The following is a 19,519-nucleotide window of genomic DNA, read 5'->3' on the forward strand; positions in this document are numbered from 1 at the left end:
CTGATAAGAATCATTGGTCAAGATTCACACAACACATGGAGATGTTCATAGAATCCCTACAGCACCGAAGGAGGCCATTTGGCCCATCATTCCTATATCGACAACACCCCCACCCAGGCCCTACCCTCGTAATCCATGCGTTTACCTAGCTAATCCCTCTTGACACTAAGGGGCAATGTTGCATGGCTAATCCACCTAACCTACACATTTTTAGAGTGTGGGAGGAAACCAGAGCACCTGGAGGAGAATGCGCAAACTCCACACAGAGTCACTCAAGGCCGAGATTGAACCCGAGCCCCCAGCGCTGAGGCAGCAGTGCTAACAAGGTTTCATAACCTCAAGTCATATTAACATTTTTTTCTTCTCCACAGTCATACACTGAAGGCATTTCATGGTACCCCCAACATGGTGGGGGGTGGGTGGAAGGGAAAGAAAGAGGAGAGAACAGACATGGAAAAGAATCAGGAAGCTAAGTTATCACGAACGGGCACAGTCATGAGCTTGGTGCAATTCTTTTGGTTCCGTTCTAATATTAATTCAGTTCTTATTCTGCAATAACAATGCACATTTTATAGCACTTTTAATTAGTAAAATTCCTCTGAGCATTTCATAGGGGTGTCATTAAAAATGTGACACTAAGCCACACAAAAAGGGAAGAGGTGAATTTTAAGGAGCATGTTAAAAGGAGGAGACTTAGCAAGATAATGCCAAAGCTTAGGGTCCAGTGTCTAATAATCTCACCACCAATAGTAAAGCAACTAAATCGTAAATGGTCAAGGGGCCCGATTTGGAGCACTGACATCTCAGGAGGCTTGAAGAGGGAGAAAAACAGGAGATTAGAGATAAGGAGAGGTGAGAGCACAAAGGTCCAAAACAAGGGTGGAAATTTTAAAATCAAAGTATTGGAGGACTAGGTGTCAATTATGGTCAGCGAGCAGAGGAGCAATAAGTGAAGGGACTTGGTGAAAGTTAGGACATGCGCAGCAGAATTTTGGATAACCTAAAGTTTACAGAGAAGAACTGAATGGTTTCTTTTGACAGGTTATTGGTAACATTCATACAGTCAGATTTGTCTCACTGTCACAAAATGTAGACTCAAAGTGAAGTGATTTAAAATGGGTTACTGATGGCAGTGGGAGGATGGAGGGGGAGAAATGACATTTGAGCGATTAAATCGAGATAGTTATTTTCAACAGTAGTCAAAAGCTGGTTTCATGCAGTTACTTGGATCAATATGTATCACAATTAAAACGGCGGAATGGAGATATTCTACTTTACACAAACGCAAGAAGAGTTCTTTTTCATACATACACATCTTTTATTTACAAACAACAGGTCATTTGGGTCAAGATCATCAATGGGACACATAGGGCAGGACAATACATGGGCTTCCTATAACCTGAGTGCCCTAGAGCAAAAATAAAATTAAATAGAGCATGGAAAAGCAAATATTGCAGCAACTTTAATTATGTTTTATGCAACTGTAAACTTTCTCACCTTGAAGTACTGGAACCTGAAATGCTGCAATTCTGAACCTCATCTTTCAGATTTATTGCTCAACTTTCTGAGTAAGAGGAACCAGGTGATCAGTTATCACCAAATCCACAATGATAAAAGCTTCATTATATCTGCCTCTTTACAACTTCCTACCAACATCTTCCATTCTTACAGTCCACTGTGAATGCTTTGCTTTGATAAAAACTTGTTGGTTGACCTACAAATCTGAGAGATTTAGAGGTGATAATTCTAGCAGTGGGGGAAGTGGTTATCTCAGGTAGTTAGCTTGTGGTTCATAACACCAACAAGGTGGGTTTGGTTCCTGGAAGAGTTTGCCTTCTTACAGGGCCCCTGAGTGTGGAAGGCAACAGCAAACCACAGCTTAAAGAAAGTGGGCTATGCCTTGTTCTATGTTGGATAGACTGCAAAGGACAGAACTGGAACCTAATCTTAACAAACTTATAAAGACATACAATACAAACATTTGCCTCCAAACCCAATAATCACTAGTTTGGTCTGTCCCTATACATGGGGCACAAAGTGAACGCCAATTATTAAGGTGGCACAGTAGTTAACACTGCTGCCTCACAGTGCTATGGGCCTGGGTTCAATCCCGGCCTTGGGTGACTGTGTGGAGTTTGCAAGTTCTCCCTATATCTACATGGATTTCCTTCGGGTCCCGCACACTCCAAAGATGCGCAGGTTGGATTGATTGGTCATGCTAAACTGTCTCTTAGTGTCAGGGGGGTTAGCAGGGTAAATACATGGGGTTATGGGGATAGGGCTGGAGTGGGATTGTGGTTAGTGCAGGCCCAATGGGCTGAATGCCCTCCTCCTGCACTGTAGACATTATATGATTACCCACTATCTGATTATAATTAAACATACGATTAATATGACCCTCATATTGGGCAAACAGAAATTCTGAAGACTGTTTACTACCAAAGCTTGTAAGTTATTAATACTTGGTTTACACTTACATAAAAAAAACTGGAATTGGCTCTTTTGATAGTTTGGCAAGATTATCTTTTGAGGAGCTAAGTCACACAAACCAAGATTGCAGTTTCAAACCCCAATTTGTTGCATGTCATTCATCTGAGTCAAGACAAGAGCCCAGGTTTAAGAGTTTACCTCAACCCTCCTGATTAGGAAGAAAACTATTCTGATTGAAGAATTCCTAACTGTATAAATATAGGAATGTGTGAACTCTGTTGGAGGACAATGCAATGTGAAGAATCACGTGAATAATGGACATTTGATATACAGATGGCATCAGCAACCACCCATCTCAGTAACGCCTGAAGAGAAAGGGAAAGCAAAAACCTGACAAGTTACAGTATATTTGCCTAATGAGACAAATGGCAGGCTGACAGCAAAGGAGCAGAAACATGAAGGTGTGAACTCAGTATGTTAATAAAATATGAACATACCAGCCTCAGCAAGAGCAGCTGCAACTTCATTCTGGGTGGAGTAAATATTACACGCTGCCCAGCGGCACTGAGCTCCAAGAGCACCCAGGGTCTCTATGAGGACCTGCAGCAAGCACATTAGGAAGAATTTAGCACATTAATAATGCCACACAAACTGCTTTTATTCTGGATTGATAAGTGGCTGATTTACTGAATCCAGTCAGTCTAGTTACGAGTTAGCGCTGGCCAGACAGGAGCCCACATCTAGAGACCCACACTAAACATAACATAAAAGCATCCACTTCACTTATTACATTGAAAAATAAATGGGAAGTTAGGCTGAGCCCTTTGGGACAGTGTACTGGAGTGAAGAAAGTTATTAGGCAGCCCTTAAAAAAGTGCAATTCTCAGACAACTGCCACGTGGTACCTCACAATCACAGATACTGACTTTTCCACACAGTAGGACCTACTCAATTATGTTTTAAGATACACTAATCCAATTATATGAGACACTTTGAGCCCTCTTTATGGTATTTATAGCCATCAGTCTATTGGACATGATCCCTTTCACAGCTTGCATATAAATACCTTACCGAGAACTCATCGCCTGATGGAAACGAATAGTCACTAAACTGTGAAATCTCTTCCTGACTTGTTGAAAGTAACCCATCAAAACTTTACAACACCCAATAATATGACAACCCTCAGAAAACATCTTCAACATGCTCCATTTCTACAGTAACAAAGGAATTCAGATTCTGATCACCCACGATTTCATTTTGTCGATAATCTGCAAAGAGAATCTGAACACAACACTTGGGACGAGGGTGGGGGCAGTTTCCCGGTTCCGCCCGCCACGGGAATCGTAGCAGAAAGGGGCGGACCATAGAAAGGGATTTTCCGGTTTCAAGGGGGAGCATGGCTGGAAAATCCCACCCTTGGTCTCCTAATGAAAACAGTTAATCTGACACTGCATTAACTGCTTTGAATAAAGTTCTACCTAACTCTCATCTTGTTTTAAAATTAATTCACTTGGTGCTGCGAGAAGAGTTCCAAGTCTACTCTGTACATTGTTCAGTTGATAACTCTAGTTGGAGGAAGTATTGCAGTCGCTTGGAGGCTCCTAGGCTAGGAGCACGATAAAGAACAGCAAGGGTGCCCACTGATGATGATCAACTGCTGACATTAGTTAGAAATGCACTTCAGGCAATGTATTTTTTTGTCATTCAGCAAGTTAGATGGCACCTCCACCAAACCCCTATCAGACTCGCACAACAACAGCTTCTTGAAGGCACATGCGATAGAGAGATAAACCTCCTGCAATAAATTATTTTTCAATTTACTCCACCTTGCACATTGATTACATCAACCCCTCCAGTGGTACAATTTCATTGGAAACTTGCTCAAGTTGCTATTCTATACAATGTGAACTGAGACGCTGACTACTAGAAGAGTATTTGTTTGTTTTACACTGTTGGGGGCAAGATGGGCATGTCACATACATAGTTAGGTGTCTGGAGACTGCCAGAGAAGAACCTGTTCCCCTTTCTTCTTGTTCTGCCATTTTTTGGCTCAAGTCCACTCTTCTCGCACTTTATTGGGAGAGTATTTGATTGATTGAAGATGGGTTCAACCATTCACTTTTCAGCACATAGAATCATAGAGTCCTACAGTGCAGGAAGCCATTCGGCCCATCGAGTCTGCACCAATCCCATTCGGCCCTATTCCCATAACCCTAGCTAGTCCCCCTGACACTGAGGGGCAATTTAGAATGGCCAATCCACGTAACCCGTATACCTTTGGAGTGTGGGAGGAAACCGGAGCATCTGGAGGAAACCTACGCAGACACGGGGAGAATGTGCAAACTCCACATAGACACAGTGTCCCAAGCCAGGAATCAAACCTGGGTTTCTGGCGCTGTGATGCAGCAGTGCTAACCACTGTACCCCACAGGTTAATATATAACTGCTCACCAGTTAGGAATAGAATTCTGAGCACTAGCCATTCACACTGACGTCAACAACAGTTCATGGTCTGGTAACATTTTTTTTTAAATTCAGTATTGGGATGTGCATGTTGATGGCAAACCCAGTATCGCCTACTCTAGTTGCCTTCGAAATGGTGATGGACTTTCTTTAAATCGACAGTCCATGTGGTGAAGGTGCTTCCACAATGCCTGTGGTGAATCCTCATTACACTCAGAGTTCAGATGGGAGGGGGAAGTAGATGTTTAAGCCATGGTTGAGGTACACTGCTTTGCCCTAGATAGTGTCGAGCTTCTGGAGGGCTTTTAAAGCTTCATCCATCCAAAGAACAAAGAGCAAAGAAAATTACAGGAACAGGCCCTTTGGCCCTCCAAGCCTGCACCGACTATGCTGCCCTACTTAACTAAAACCCCCTACCCTTCCGAGGACCATATCCCTCTATTCCCATCCTATTCATGTATTTGTCAAGACTCCCTTTAAAAGTCACTACCACATCTGCTTCCAATACCTTTCCCAGCGAGCTCAAGGCACCCACCACTCTAAAAAATCTGCCTCATATATCTCCTTGAAACCTTGCCCCTCACACCTTAAACCTATTTCCCCTAGTAATTGACTCTTCCACCCTGAGAGTAAGCTTCTGACTATCCACTCTGTCCATGCCTCTCATAACCTTGTAGACTTGTATCAGGTCGCCCCTCAACCTCTGTTGTTCCAGTGAGAACAAATCAAGTTTCTCCAAACTCTCCTCGTAGCTAATGCTCTCCATACCAGGCAACAGCCTGGTAAACCTTTTCTGTACCCCCTCCAAAGCCTCCACATCCTGCTGGTACGTGGCGACCAGAATTGAGCACTATATTCCAAGTGTGACCTAACTAAGGTTCTATAAAGCTGCAACATTACTTGCCAATTTTTAAACTCAATGCCCTGGCCAATAAGAACATAAGAAATAGGAGCAGGAGTTGGCCATCTAGCCCTTCGAGCCTGCCCCGCCATTCAATAAGATCATGGCTGATCTGTCGTGGCTCAGTTCCACATTCCCACCCTCTCCCCATAACCCTTAATCCCCTCGCTTATCAAAAACCCATCAACCCGCGTCTTAAAAATATTTAGCGAGGCAGCCTCCACCACTTCAACGGGCAGAGAATTCCAGAGATTCACCACCCTTTGAGTGAAGAAGTTCCTCCCCAACTCCGTTCTAAACCGCCTCCCCTTTATCTTGAGGCTGTGCCCCCTAGTCCTACTGTCCTTTCTGAGCGGGAAGAGTCTCTTCACCTCTATCCTATCCATCCCATTCATCATCTTATATGTCTCAATGAGATCTCCCCTCATTCTTCTAAACTCTAACGAGTACAAGCCCAGTCTATTCAGCCTCTCCTCATAGCTCAACCCCCTCAACTCCGGTATCAGCCTAGTAAACCTCCTCTGCACTCCCTCCAAGGCCAAAATATCCTTGCGTAAGTACGGCGCCCAAAACTGCACACAGTACTCCAGCTGCGGCCTCACCAATGCCCTATACAGCCACAGCAAGACCTCCCTACTTTTATATTCAATCCCCCTCGCTATGAAGGCCAGCATCCCATTAGCCTTCCTGACCACCTGCTGCACCTGCAGGCTGGGTTTTTGTGACTCATGCACAAGGACCCCGAGGTCCCTCTGCACCGTTGCCTGCTGCAGTTTTTCGCCACGTAATAGTCCTTCCTACCATTATTCCTACCAAAGTGGACCACCTCGCACTTGCCAACATTAAATTCCATTTGCCAGTTCCTGGCCCATTCGCCCAGCCTATCTAGATCCTATCTAGAATGAAGGCAAGCATGCCGTATGCCTTCTTGACTACCTTCTCCACCTGCGTTGCCATTTTCAGTGACCTGTGTACCTGTACACACAGACCCCTCTGCCTATCAATACTCTTAAGGGTTCTGCCATTTACAATATATTCCCTATCTGTATTAGATCTTCCAAAATGCATTACTTCACATTTGACTTGTGTTTTATAGATGGTCAAGAAGCTTTGGAGAGCTGAACGCTGATTTCATCACCGTGGAACACACAGCCCTGGACCTACTCTGACTTATGTGGTTGATCCATTTCACTTTCTATCAATGATGGTCCCCAAGTCAGTGTGCTTTCATATTACACTAAACAAAGCAATACGAGAAGCCTAGAAAAAGAAATTATGTTTGTAAACTGACCATTTTAATTCACCTACCCGAACTTACTGTACCAGTTGCTTACCGCAGTTTGGGCGGTGATGTGAGTACAGCCCACAATTTTGGCTCCAGCCAGCGGCTTTTCACCCTGTGCTCGTTTCCGAAGAGCAACAAGAGCTGACATTTCTAGAAGAAATAAGTAACAAAGTAAAGCAGATTATTAATGAATACACACACACACACACACACACACACACACACACACACAAATATCCTTTCAGCTGAAAGAAGATCATTTGCTGAGCACATAGCTTATTTCATCAAATGTAATCACCATGGCCCAATGCATTGATGCACCAGGGCACTGTTTAAAAACTAAGACCCAGAATCAGGAGGATTCTGGATCTTACTTACAATTGGAGGATTGCAGATGTGGTTCCTATGTTCAAGAAAGTGAACAAGGATAGCCTGGGAAATTACCGACCGGTGAGTCTGACCTCAGTGGTTGGTGAGTTGATGGAGAGGATTCTGAGGGACAAGATTAGAGAAGTTTAGAATGATCAGAAATAGCCAGCGCAGCTTTGTCAAGGGCAGGCTGTGCCTTACGAGCCTAGATGAGTTCTTTGAAAATGTGACTGAACACATTGACGAAGGAAGAGCAGTGGACGTGGTTTTCATGGACTTCAGCAAGGCATTTGATAAGGTCTCCCATGCAAGACTTCTTGAGAAGGTGAGAGGACATGATATCCAAGGGGCTTTGGCCTTGTGGATCCAGAACTGGCTTGCCTGCAGAAGGCAGAGAGCAGTTGTGGATGGATCTTTTTCTGCATGGAGGTCAGTCACCAGTGGAGTGCCCCAAGGATCTGTTCTAGGACCCTTGCTGTTTGTCATTTTCAGAAATGACTTGGATGAGGAAGTACAGGGATGGGTTAGTAAGTTCGCCGACGATACGAAGGTTGGTGGTGTTGTGGATAGTCTGGAGGGATGTCAGAAGTTGCAGCGTGACATAGATAGGATGCAAGACTGGGCGGAGAAGTGGCAGATGGACTTCAACGCGGATAAACGTGTAGTGGTCCATTTTGGCAGGACCAATGAGATGAAGGAGTACAATATCAAGGGTAGGAGTCTTAGCAGTGTTGAAGAGCAGAAGGGTCTTGGGGTCCGGGTCCACAGGACTCTTAAATCGGCCTCACAGGTGGAGGATGTGGTCAAGAAGGTGTATGGTGTACTGGCCTTCATTAATCAAGGGATTGAGTTTAGGAGTCGGGAGGTAATGCTGAAACTTTACAAGACCCTTGTCACACCCCACTTGGAGTACTGTGCACAGTTCTGGTCTCCTCACTACAGGAAGGATGTGGAAGCTATTGAGAGGGTGCAGATGAGATTTACAAGGATGTTGCCTGGATTGGGAGGCATGCCTTATGAAGATAGATTGAGGGAGCTAGGTCTCTTCTCCCTGGAGAGACAAAGGTTGAGAGGCGACCTGATTGGGTGGATTCTCGGAGGCTATTTCCCAGGGCTGAAACGGTTGCTACGAGGGGACACAGGTTTAAGGTGTTGGGAAGCAAGTACAGAGGAGATGTTAGGGGTAAGTTTTTCCACTCAGAGGGTTGAGAGTGAGTGGAACCGGCTGCCGTCGGCGGTGGTAGAGGCGAACTCGCTACGGTCTTTTAAAAGACTTCTGGATGAGTATATGGGATCTAATGGCATCGGGAGTTACAGATAGTTCTATGGCTTGGTAGGTATAGACGTGATCAGCGCAACTTGTGGGCCAAAGGGCCTGTTTGTGCTGTAGTGTTCTATATTCTATCATTTTCAACCAAGAACCCAGGAGAGCAACAAAAACTGGAAGAGCTGATCTGACCTGCAAAGTCACTGCATTTTAATTCAATTGCTATTTAATGATAAGCTGAAGGCTCCCACTTCTGATTTAAGATTGGACGGATGAGCTTTTAACTGGGTTGTCTGCATGTCATTAAAGTGCAAGTTGCAGACCAGAACCTTTAGTTAAATAATGGGTAGGATTTTCTACTCTCCCTGCAAAGTTTTTTTTTGCGGGGGAGAGAGAGAGAGAGAGAGAGAGAGAGAGATCTCCCAGTCCCACTGCTGTCAACAGGGATTCTCATTGTTCATACCCTCCGCCACTGGTGGAATCTGTGGCAGGGAACCGGAAAATCATGCCAATGGGAACAGCTGGAAAATCCCAAGTAGTGTCTTCTATATCGTCAGGATATCCCAATGTTTTGCACAATTAATAACTTTTGAATGCAGTCTCTGTAGATACACCCAGAACAACAAAGCAGCCAAATTGTTCAACAAGTTCTCACTTGCCGCAAGCGAAATAAACAACCAGCTCACCTATCTTAGCAGTGTTGCTGCACATGTATCCAAAACACCAGAATCATCATCTTTTCTTCAAGTGGTGCCACAGAATAAGGAGAGACTCATTTTAAACTTTGATCCAAATTACAGTGTGGGATCTCTCCTGAATACTTTAACACTAAAGAATCTCCCGAATCTCTGAAAATGGAGTCTTAAACTGAGATAGCAGTTATCCTCATTTAGAGAAGAAGGTTAAGAGGTGACTTAATTGAGGCATACAAGATGATCAGTGGGTTAGGTAGGGTGGATAGTGAGAGCCTTTTTCCTCAGATGGTGATGGCTAACACGAGGGGCCATAGCTTTAAATTAAGGGGTGGTAATTATAGGACGGATGTCAGAGGTAGGTTCTTTACTTAGAGGGTAGTAGGGCATGGAATGCCCAGCATGCAGCAGTTGTGGACTCGCCAACTTTAAGGGCGTTCAAATGGTCAGCAGACAGGCATATGGATAACATTGGAATAGTTTAGGTTAGAGGGTCATTAGATTGGTTCCACTGGTCAGCGCAACATCGAGGGCCGAAGGGCCTGTAGTGCGCTGTTATGTTCTATGTTCTAAAGCATAATACATCATCTTGGTATCCAGAGGACCAGTGACTGAGTGTCACTTGATCTAACCACTAGTGTTCATTGAGAGCTCTGCATAGTCTTTGAGCAGTCAACACTTGAATTTACGACCACTCCTAACAAAGACTGGCTGTCTGAGAGCAAACTAATCACTGCGGATGACTTTGAGCACTATTCAAAGGTGAATCACTTTTCACTATTCACTTGCAGTAGGAAATTTGAAGAGGACTTTGAAACACTTTGGGAGATTTTTTGCAGCACGTTACCATGACTTCTCCTGACATTCTATTGATACTTATTCCAGGAATTAGGGGTTGTCCTTTTAGGACAGAGATGGGGAGAATTTCTTTCCCTCAGAGGGCTGAGAGAGACTTTGGAACACGGTCTACCACAGAAGGCTTTGGGAGCAGGGTCACTGAATATTTTTAAGGCACAAGTAGATAGATTATTGAACATTTGAATCAAAGCTTACTGGGATAGAATGTGGAATTCAAAACACAAACAAGGTCAACATGATCATACTGAATGGTGGAGCAGGCTCCAGGGAGCAAATGGCCTATTACTGCTCCTATTTCTTACATTTGTAAATTCTCTGAAGACTTCACCTAAAAGATAGTGTGATGTGTTACTCCACCTTATTGGACACCTCTTGTACGAGCTACTAGGGAGAAAGGGAACATTTGATCATTAGTAAGGTGTTAGGAGGAGTGAGAGAAGGACATGAGATAAGGCAATTGCTGCAGTAGAGAGGATAAAGGAAAACAGGGTGCATTCACTGCAGGTTCAGGCCAACTCTCCTTCTCCACCAGGAGCTACGGTGCCATCAGGAACCTGTGCACGCGCCCATCCAGTAATGCGTCACAGAAATGTGACACTATGTCAGCCAGCTCACCCCATTCATACTTTTACTGGAAGAGGAGGGTGATATACAAAAACAGTGTCTAATCAGCACAAGTACAAAACCCAGAAGACATTAGCATGTTGGCAAAGTTCAATTATGCTAATCAGCTAAAAAAGACCAAAAATTACATGCTCAACCAGACTTCAAAACAAACTGGTCTTGTTAGTGCCACATCCATTTACACCACTTGATTAAAATAACCCCAGCATCTCTGAAAATGCAGCATTGTCTGTGTGTTGCACGGAAGTATCATCCTGGATTACGTACGGGTTTTGCAGTTCGGGTTGACCCTGTGAAATTTAACTCAGAAGGTGCACTGTAAGCAACTTAGTGATTCGATCTGATAGTTAATTAGATCACTGCTCAGTAAAATAAGTAATGAAAAAGTGAACTGAACGCTAACACCAAAACACAAAACACTGGTGAGATCCTGTGGAAAACAAGTAACATACTGAAACTTGAAATGATTAAGCCCTTTGAAGTCACACAGAGGCCAGCAAGTCTGTTGATGTTGTTGATATGAAACTCTGCCTAAATACAAAAGGTCATCATGTCATTGTAGAAACAGTCCTTGATTCTGCAGTTTCAGTACTACACAAAGTTTACTTAGGAATCACGTTCATGGGGAAATCTAAGCATGAAGTTAATTTCCAACTTAGTTCACCTTCCTAAATTATTAAATGAAAACATCTATGAAGTTTAGTGTTTAATATTTCACAGGTTAGCAGCCAATTACTTTTCCCTGATGTTAAGCAAAGACTGATGCCCACTTTGATGGAAACACCATGGTTGTCTCTTTCTTGGCTCCTATTTAAAATACTGATTTCTATGGCCAGTACTTTTCTAACTGAGGTCAGCATGGCTGAAGCAACTATGGAATACAGGGAAATAAAATTGTGCCCAAGGTTAAATGCCTCTAACTATTAATGCTTTTGAGCAAGTTCATAATCTTTCTACACATCAATTAATTCTAGCTGAAGAACAGTTTGCAAGATAAGTAAATTTAGCATGTTATCTTTACAACCTTCAATTAATTAGTGCTAATGATGGTACTCTGTACCTCTAAGATTGCACCATAAGTGAACATCCATAAACTGCTAGCACTCAACTTTTGCTAATATTTCGTTTGCGTTATTTATCCTCACCAACAGCATCCCTGACATCACTGGGCGTGTTGCAACATGAGACACCCCAGAGGAGTCCACTACGACAGTTGTCCTATTACAAGTTATTGCAAGCACTGGCATTAGCAGCCAGAAAGACCAACTGAAGATATTGTCATGAGATGGGAATGCTATAGGGTGTCAGCCAGTCACCTTGCTCAGCACATCACCTGATTTCATTTGAGCCCTGAGCAACAGCCAATTGAATTTATACACATCAGTAACAAGGCAGAAGCTGTGGTCCAAAATGAATGTTCAGTTTGCTTTTACCGCAAAAGGCACTGAGAACATCAGGTGAAGTGCAAGATCAGAGGGAAATTACCAGTTAGGTTCAGCCTGTTCACTATTATTGCTTAACTGCGATAGTGTTTTGCATCTCACAAAGGTGACAGGGTTTTTGAAAGAACAACAAAAGACAGGGAGAGAAAATAATCCAGGTCTTCTGATCGGTATAATACTTTCATATTTCACTGAAACATATTCAACCACTTACTACCAAAGGACTTCACCAAACCTGTACAATTGGTTTACGATTTACAATCCAACGTAAGGTTTCTGAAAGGACAAGCTAATGCTGCGCCCAGTATAATCTCTGCCCTAATGTACCTTGCTCAGCAATTTCAATCTCCCTGCGTCCAAACTCTGCCTGCTTGATGTTTTTTACACAGAAGTCACTACTGTTCTTCGAGTTGGTTTGCTGCTTGTCTCTTGGGGAGGTCTCATCATCAGAGCTGTCTGTATAGGATGCAGCTAAAAAGGAAAAAAAAATGCACGAACGATAATGTCAGTGAGACTCATGCAACAAATACAAATGTAAATGGCTAAATAGCATGTAAATAAAAAACACAATATAAACAGGAAATAAAGAGACCATTACCAATTAACATACACTATATATTGCAATGCAACATCTCATAAGTTTTGTATATTAGAGAATTTACTCATTATGGAAAACTGTGCTCGCAACTGAGCCTTTACTAATATTCTGACTAGCCCAAGCTGTACAAAGAATTCAGTTAGTTTAAACCCCTAGCATTTAGTGGCGGTGGGAAAGAATGCAGAAAGGAGTTATTTATATTCAGCTCCCAAAACAAATGATTACACCTATTCATTAAATACTGTGGTGTCCTATCCTCCCTGCTGGACAAGTGCAACAGACACAGCAACACAAATGAGGAGGATGTGTGAAACTGAAGTATTTTCACAGGTCTCTCATTTCTCTCATGAGAAAATTGCTTGGAAAGAAATTCCTGCTGGCAAGCGGCTCAGCCCATAAGGCTGAGTTGGACAACAGCAGGAAAGTACAAACCTAGTATTTCCCAAGGGGGTTGTCAATTTTCACCATGCCATCAGGGAGCTGTCAAGATAACTCAACAAGGAAAGTAGGAAGCAAGTATGGGAAGATGGTGGTGAGCCACCTTTTTGAACTGCTCAGTCCCTGTGGTGGAGATACACCTACAGCAGTGTTAGGGAGGGAGTTCCAGGATTTTGATCCAATGACAGTGAAGGAATAAAGATATATTTCCAATTCAGGATGTGGGTGAATTGAAGTGGAACTTGCAGATTGTGGTGCTGCCCTTGTCCTTCAAGATAACAGTGATCATGAGTTTGAAAGGTGCTGTCTAAGGAGCCTTGGTAAGTTTCTGTAGTACATCTTGTAGGGGGGGGGAAATCAGTGCAAAGTAGTACACACTAATAACTTAAATTTATTGCCTTTCGCAATAAAATGACTCAGAACAAACAACTAATTAACTGATTTTGCACTGTAGTAATTGCAATGTTGCCCTGTTCAATAAATATTAAGCCTTTACGGTCAGCAGAATGCCTCCACAGTGGAGGACCACCACAACAGAAGACACTTTCACTGAAAAGTGACTGGCAAGCTGCAAAGTGACACTAATACAGTTACTTTAAATTACTGAATTCAGCAGGGCATGAATCATGCTATATCGGGGCACTAAACTACAGCCTTCAGCCAGCTGGCATGGGGTGAGCTAAATTTGAAATGAGGAACTGGAATTTCATGCTCAATCCAACAGGTCCAAGGTGACACATGATGGCAGGTCACAATATTGTCTCAGGATGATCTAATCGCTTCATTTCAGCCCCTGGTCTAATACACAGAGTGCTGAACACCAGAAAGGTTTTTCTGACCATATTTTTTAAGTCCCAAGTCTCAAAGCCTCTTCTTTTTTTGCGTTAGAGATTTTCAAAATTACACGTACAAGCATTATTTCCTCTAAAACGGAACATTTTTTAAAAATGGCAAGCCGCGAGTTAGGTTTTTAAATCCTACAAAAGTTCAGGCAAGTGAACATGAACTGGTCTTTTGAAATAATGTAATCATAGACTACACATACAAAAGTAACTCTGTCCAAAGAATTTACCAGATGCCATCTCCCTGGCCCTACACTCAACCCTGGAACACCTAGATAACAAAGACACCTATTTAATCGACCACAGCTCAGCCTTCAACACCATTAATCCTACAAAACTCATCTCCAAACTCCGTGGCCTGGGACTCAGCTCCTCCCTGTGTGACTGGATCCTGAATTTCCTAACCCAGAGACCACAATCAGTAAGGATAGGCAACAACACCTCCTCAATGATCATCCTCAATACCAGTGCCCACAAGGCTGTGTCCTCAGCCCCCTGCTCTACTCCTATGACTGTGTGGCCAAATTCCCCTCAATTCGATTTTCAAGTTTGATGATGACACCACCGTAGTGGGTCGGATCTCAAACAATGATGAGACAGAGTACAGGAATGAGAAAGAAAATCTGGTGAACTGGTGTGATGACAATAATCTCTCCCTCAATGTCAACAAAATGAAGAAGATAGTCACTGACTTCAGGAAGCGTTGTGGGGGACATGCCCATCTACATCAATGGGAATGAGGTAGGGAGGGTCGAGAGCTTCAGGTTTTTAGCTGTCCAGATCACCATGTGCTGGTCCCTCCACAGTTAAGAAAGCCCACCAATACCTTTACTTTCTCAGAAGACTAAGGAAATTTGGCATATCTGCTACAATTCTCATCAATGTTTACAGACGCACCATAGAAAGCATTCTTTCTGGTTGTATCGTAGCTTGGCACGGCTTCTGCTGTCCAAAACCACAAGAAACAAAGGGTTTTGAATGAAGCCCAGTCCACCACACAAGCCAGCCTCCCACCCACTGACTCTGTCTACACTTCCTACTGCCTTGGAAAAGCAGCCAGCATAATTAAGGACCCAATGCATCCCGGACATATTCTCTTCCATCTTCTTCCACTGGGAAAATGATACAAAAGTCTGAGGGTTACATACCAACCAACTCAAGAACAGTTTCTTCCCTGCTGCTAGACTTTTGAATGGACCTACCTCACATTAAGTTGATTTTTCCCTACACCCTAGCTATGACTGTAACACTACATTCTGCATTTTGTCCTTTCTTTCTCTATATACAGTATGTTTTACCTGTATGGCACACAAGAAATAATACTTTTCAGTGTACACTAATAAATGTGACAATAATAAATCTATTAAAGTCCTAAAGAGTGTAACCAGAACAACGTTCATTAGGCAAGTATGGTCAGAGGAGAAGAGGGGGAAAAAGAGGAGGGAAGAAGGCATATGGGGAAGAAAAAAAAATCAAGTTATTCAAGAGTGATAATAAAGGTATGATTTGAGTTACTACCTGAGCTGTAGCTGTCTGTGGAAGACTGAGAAATAGAGCGAGACAGAGACCTTCGACCAGTCTTGGTAGGAAATCTGCTAAACTCCTGCTTCTCATCTGCAAACTGGATTTGCTGCAAAAACAGAAAAGAACTTAATTCACACAAGTATACCAAAGTAGATGAGTGGAGTAGGGATAAGGAGATAACCCACCCTTCCTCAGGTTGTAACCTTGGTGAGCCTGCATGGCAATACTGAACGCCAGTTTGCCACCATCCCGAATAAAAAAAACCAAAGGGGCATGAGTGCCATACAGCTGGGAAATGAAACGCCAAGCGGAATTAGATTCACTCGAACTTTTTCGAATTGTTTTGTGGCTATGCCAATTATGACAATTTCTAACAAGCCTACAGCTGTGAAAGTAGAGTTCCTACTGCACTACTAAAAGATACAGAAGGATTATACAGTCATACCCACTCATGACAACTTGCTTGCCATTCCCGTTTTAATGCAGCCATTTCTTAATTCTTGTTTTTTTTACCCCCATATGCAGTTTTTTCCCAAAAAAATTATATTTTTATTATAATTCCCACTGTATGCAAATGCGGTTTGCAAAAATCTCACTCTTGAAGATACATCACTTTTCCACAGGCAGTTTTCATCTGTCAACCTGACTGGGTTCAGTGGTCATTATATAATAGTTAATTAAGTGATTTTCTTTTTTAAAAAAAGGTGCTATCCTGCCTTGCTGCAGGTTGTTGTACAAAATTTAAGCAAGCTAAGGTTATGCTCCAGACCAAACTGATTTTGTTACTTGCTTTTTATAGGAATTAGCAGTTTAACCACAATTGCAAAGACACCTCGAACAATTGCAATCAAGTGGGTTCCAGGGTACTTAAAATCCTGATGGCAATCGATCAAAGAAAACATTCCTTCAACATGGGGCAACAAAGATGTGAGACTTACATCCATCAGGAATTCACGGAATAACTTTAATAATTTACCTCAAATGCGCTTGCCAGTCAAAATTACACTTTAATAAATGCTTAATTAACACAATATGTCCCATTTAAAATGTGTAATCATATTTATTCATACATTTTACCGAAATGCAATGTTCAAGCAGCAGATTACTAGAATATGTTCAAATCAAATGTTCATTTCGTAAGTGTAAAACTAATAGTAAACACAGAAAACAGCGGTAATTGGACATTTCAGTTCTTATCTAGCATGCTGTATCAGGGTATTATTTATGACGCATTTAAGTCACTCTTGTCTCCAAAGCATCCACTGGTGTTTTATGTTTACAGCTCAATATCTTTCTTGCCTGTTTGCATTGGATATTGAGCAACAGGACAAATGCTCAACACCCATACTGCATGTATAACACACAAATCTCCTTGCATGTTAATGAAGTTCCATAGAATCCCTATCGTGCAGAAGGAGGCCATTCAGCCCATCAAACCTGCACCAACAATCTCACCCAGACCTTATCCCCATAACTTCAGATATTTATCCTTCTAATCATCTTAATCTACACATCTTGAGACACTAAGGGACAATTTAGCATGGCCAACCTGCACATCTTTGGACTGTGGGAGGAAACCCATGCAGACACAGGGGGAAATGTGTAAACTTGATGACACCAAGATTGCAGGAAAGGCAAATTGTGCCGAGGGTGTGGAGAGTCTACAGAAGGATCTAGATAGGCTGGGTGAATGGGCCAGGAAATGGCAAATGGAATTTAATGTTGGCAAGTGCGAGGTGGTCCACTTTGGTAGGAATAATGGTAGGAAGGATTATCACTTACGTGGCGAAAAACTGCAGCAGGCGACGGTGGAGGGACCTTGGGGTCCTTGTGCATGAGTCGCAAAAACCCAGCTTGCAGGTGCAGCAGGTGGTCAGGAAGGCGAATGGGATGCTGGCCTTCATAGCGAGGGGGATTGAATATAAAAGTAGGGAGGTCTTGCTGCGGCTGTATAGGGCATTGGTGAGGCCGCAGCTGGAGTACTGTGTGCAGTTTTGGGCGCCGTACTTACGCAAGGATATTTTGGCCTTGGAGGGAGTGCAGAGGAGGTTTACTAGGCTGATACCGGAGTTGAGGGAGTTGAGCTATGAGGAGAGGCTGAATAAACTAGGCTTGTACTCGTTAGAGTTTAGAAGAATGAGGGGAGATCACATTGAGACGTATATGATGATGAATGGGATGGATAGGATAGAGGTGGAGAGACTCTTCCCGCTCAGAAAGGATAATAGGACTAGGGGGCACAGCCTCAAGATAAAGGGGGGACGGTTTAGAACGGAGTTGAGGAGGAACTTCTTCACTCAAAGGATGGTGAATCTCTGGAATTCTCTGCCTGTTGAAGTGGTGGAGGCTACCTCGCTAAATATTTTTAAGACGCGGGTTGATGGGTTTTTGATAAGAGAGGGGATTAAGGGTTATGGGGAGAGGGCGGGAATGTGGAACTGAGCCACGACAGATCAGCCATGATCTTATTGAATGGCGGGGCAGGCTCGAAGGGCTAGATGGCCTACTCCTGCTCCTATTTCTTATGTTCTTATGTTCCACGTAGTCACCTGAGGCTGGAATTGAACACAGGTCCTGCCGCTGAGATAGCGGTGCTAACCACTATGCCACCTCGCTGCCTCAAGTTCTTAAGATGCATACAATCAAATCAAAAGTTCTCTAGTCTAAAGCACTGCTGAGTCATCTACAGATTAGATTTTGATCCTGAAGGAAATGTCACTCGCTGTGTTACCAATAAAAGCACCCTTGTGATTACTTTTCCCCAATAATGGATAACTTAAAAAAGGACAATATTTTGTATATTTCTTTTAAAATGGGACTAAAACTAGTCACCATTTGTCCAAGCTGCATTATTTTCTTTAATGTTTCCTCTTTGGGAAACCTGAGGAGGAAACTTGGAAACATGAATATGCCATTCAACACCTTGAACCTGATCACCATTTCATTAGACCATTACTGATATGTATGGAAGTCCATTTCACACATCTTTGCTCCTTATCTTAACACCCTCACAAAACTAAAGGCTAATATCTCAGCCTTGAAGACTTCAATTGGGAAACCAGCTTTCATCTCAACCCAACTCACCCGGTCCCAATACCAACAATAATTGCTACTGGAGCACGGATCAGAAAACCATCTCCCTGATTTTCTCCTCTGTATGGGAGAGCATCTGACTTTAATTAGGCATCTTCCCACAAAGTACAGGTCAGAAACTCCCGACTTGGGACACTAGCATTCTCTATCATAGCATCTAGTGGTCCCCAATGCTTTGACCTTTTTGCCACTCTCAGGAATATTAAAAAAATTCAATCAGATATTATGAGGATTTAAACATTGGTGCCATACAGTCATCAATGTTTTCCCACAGGCAACAGAATCATCTGCACTCACACCCTGCATCATTCAAGCAAGCTTCTGATTCTAGATCTGTACTTGGCAAAATCTAAGACTGCAAATGACTCCGCTATAAAACGCTGAGAGCTGACAGAAGAAATGTATTACAGAAGATAGGTACACATTCACACTAATGCACAAGGAGCATGCTAAACATGGGGGTGCATACAATGGGCCTGGAATCAATTAGTCACCCATCGGAGAGGGCGGGAATGTGGAACTGAGCCATGACAGATCAGCCATGATCTTATTGAATGGCAGGGCAGGCTCGAAGGGCTAGATGGCCTACTCCTGCTCCTCTTTCTTATGTTCTTATGAATGAGTCATAGTGCCTTGGTTACCAATATTTTGTTGTTATGTACCCTGAGCTTTCACCCATCCAGTGGATCCAGA

General features: G+C 43.0%; 1 protein-coding gene across 3 annotated transcripts in view; it reads right to left on the reverse strand.

Moving 5' to 3' along the window:
- LOC145356884 (S-adenosylhomocysteine hydrolase-like protein 1) overlaps positions 1–19,519 on the reverse strand; it is a 101,666-nt gene that overhangs the window by 33,074 nt on the left and 49,073 nt on the right. For all 3 annotated transcript variants that reach the window (XM_080209855.1, XM_080209857.1, XM_080209856.1), the window contains exons 2-5: positions 15,728–15,839; positions 12,659–12,802; positions 7,129–7,229; positions 2,928–3,030 (exon numbers count right to left, since the gene is read on the reverse strand). In XM_080209855.1, coding sequence (XP_080065981.1) covers positions 2,928–3,030; positions 7,129–7,229; positions 12,659–12,802; positions 15,728–15,839 — 460 coding nt within the window. The remainder of the gene's footprint in view (positions 1–2,927; positions 3,031–7,128; positions 7,230–12,658; positions 12,803–15,727; positions 15,840–19,519) is intronic.

This window comes from Carcharhinus amblyrhynchos, chromosome 22, assembly GCF_965287045.1.
Source record: "Carcharhinus amblyrhynchos chromosome 22, sCarAmb.v2.hapA, whole genome shotgun sequence".
NCBI lineage: Eukaryota > Metazoa > Chordata > Chondrichthyes > Carcharhiniformes > Carcharhinidae > Carcharhinus > Carcharhinus amblyrhynchos.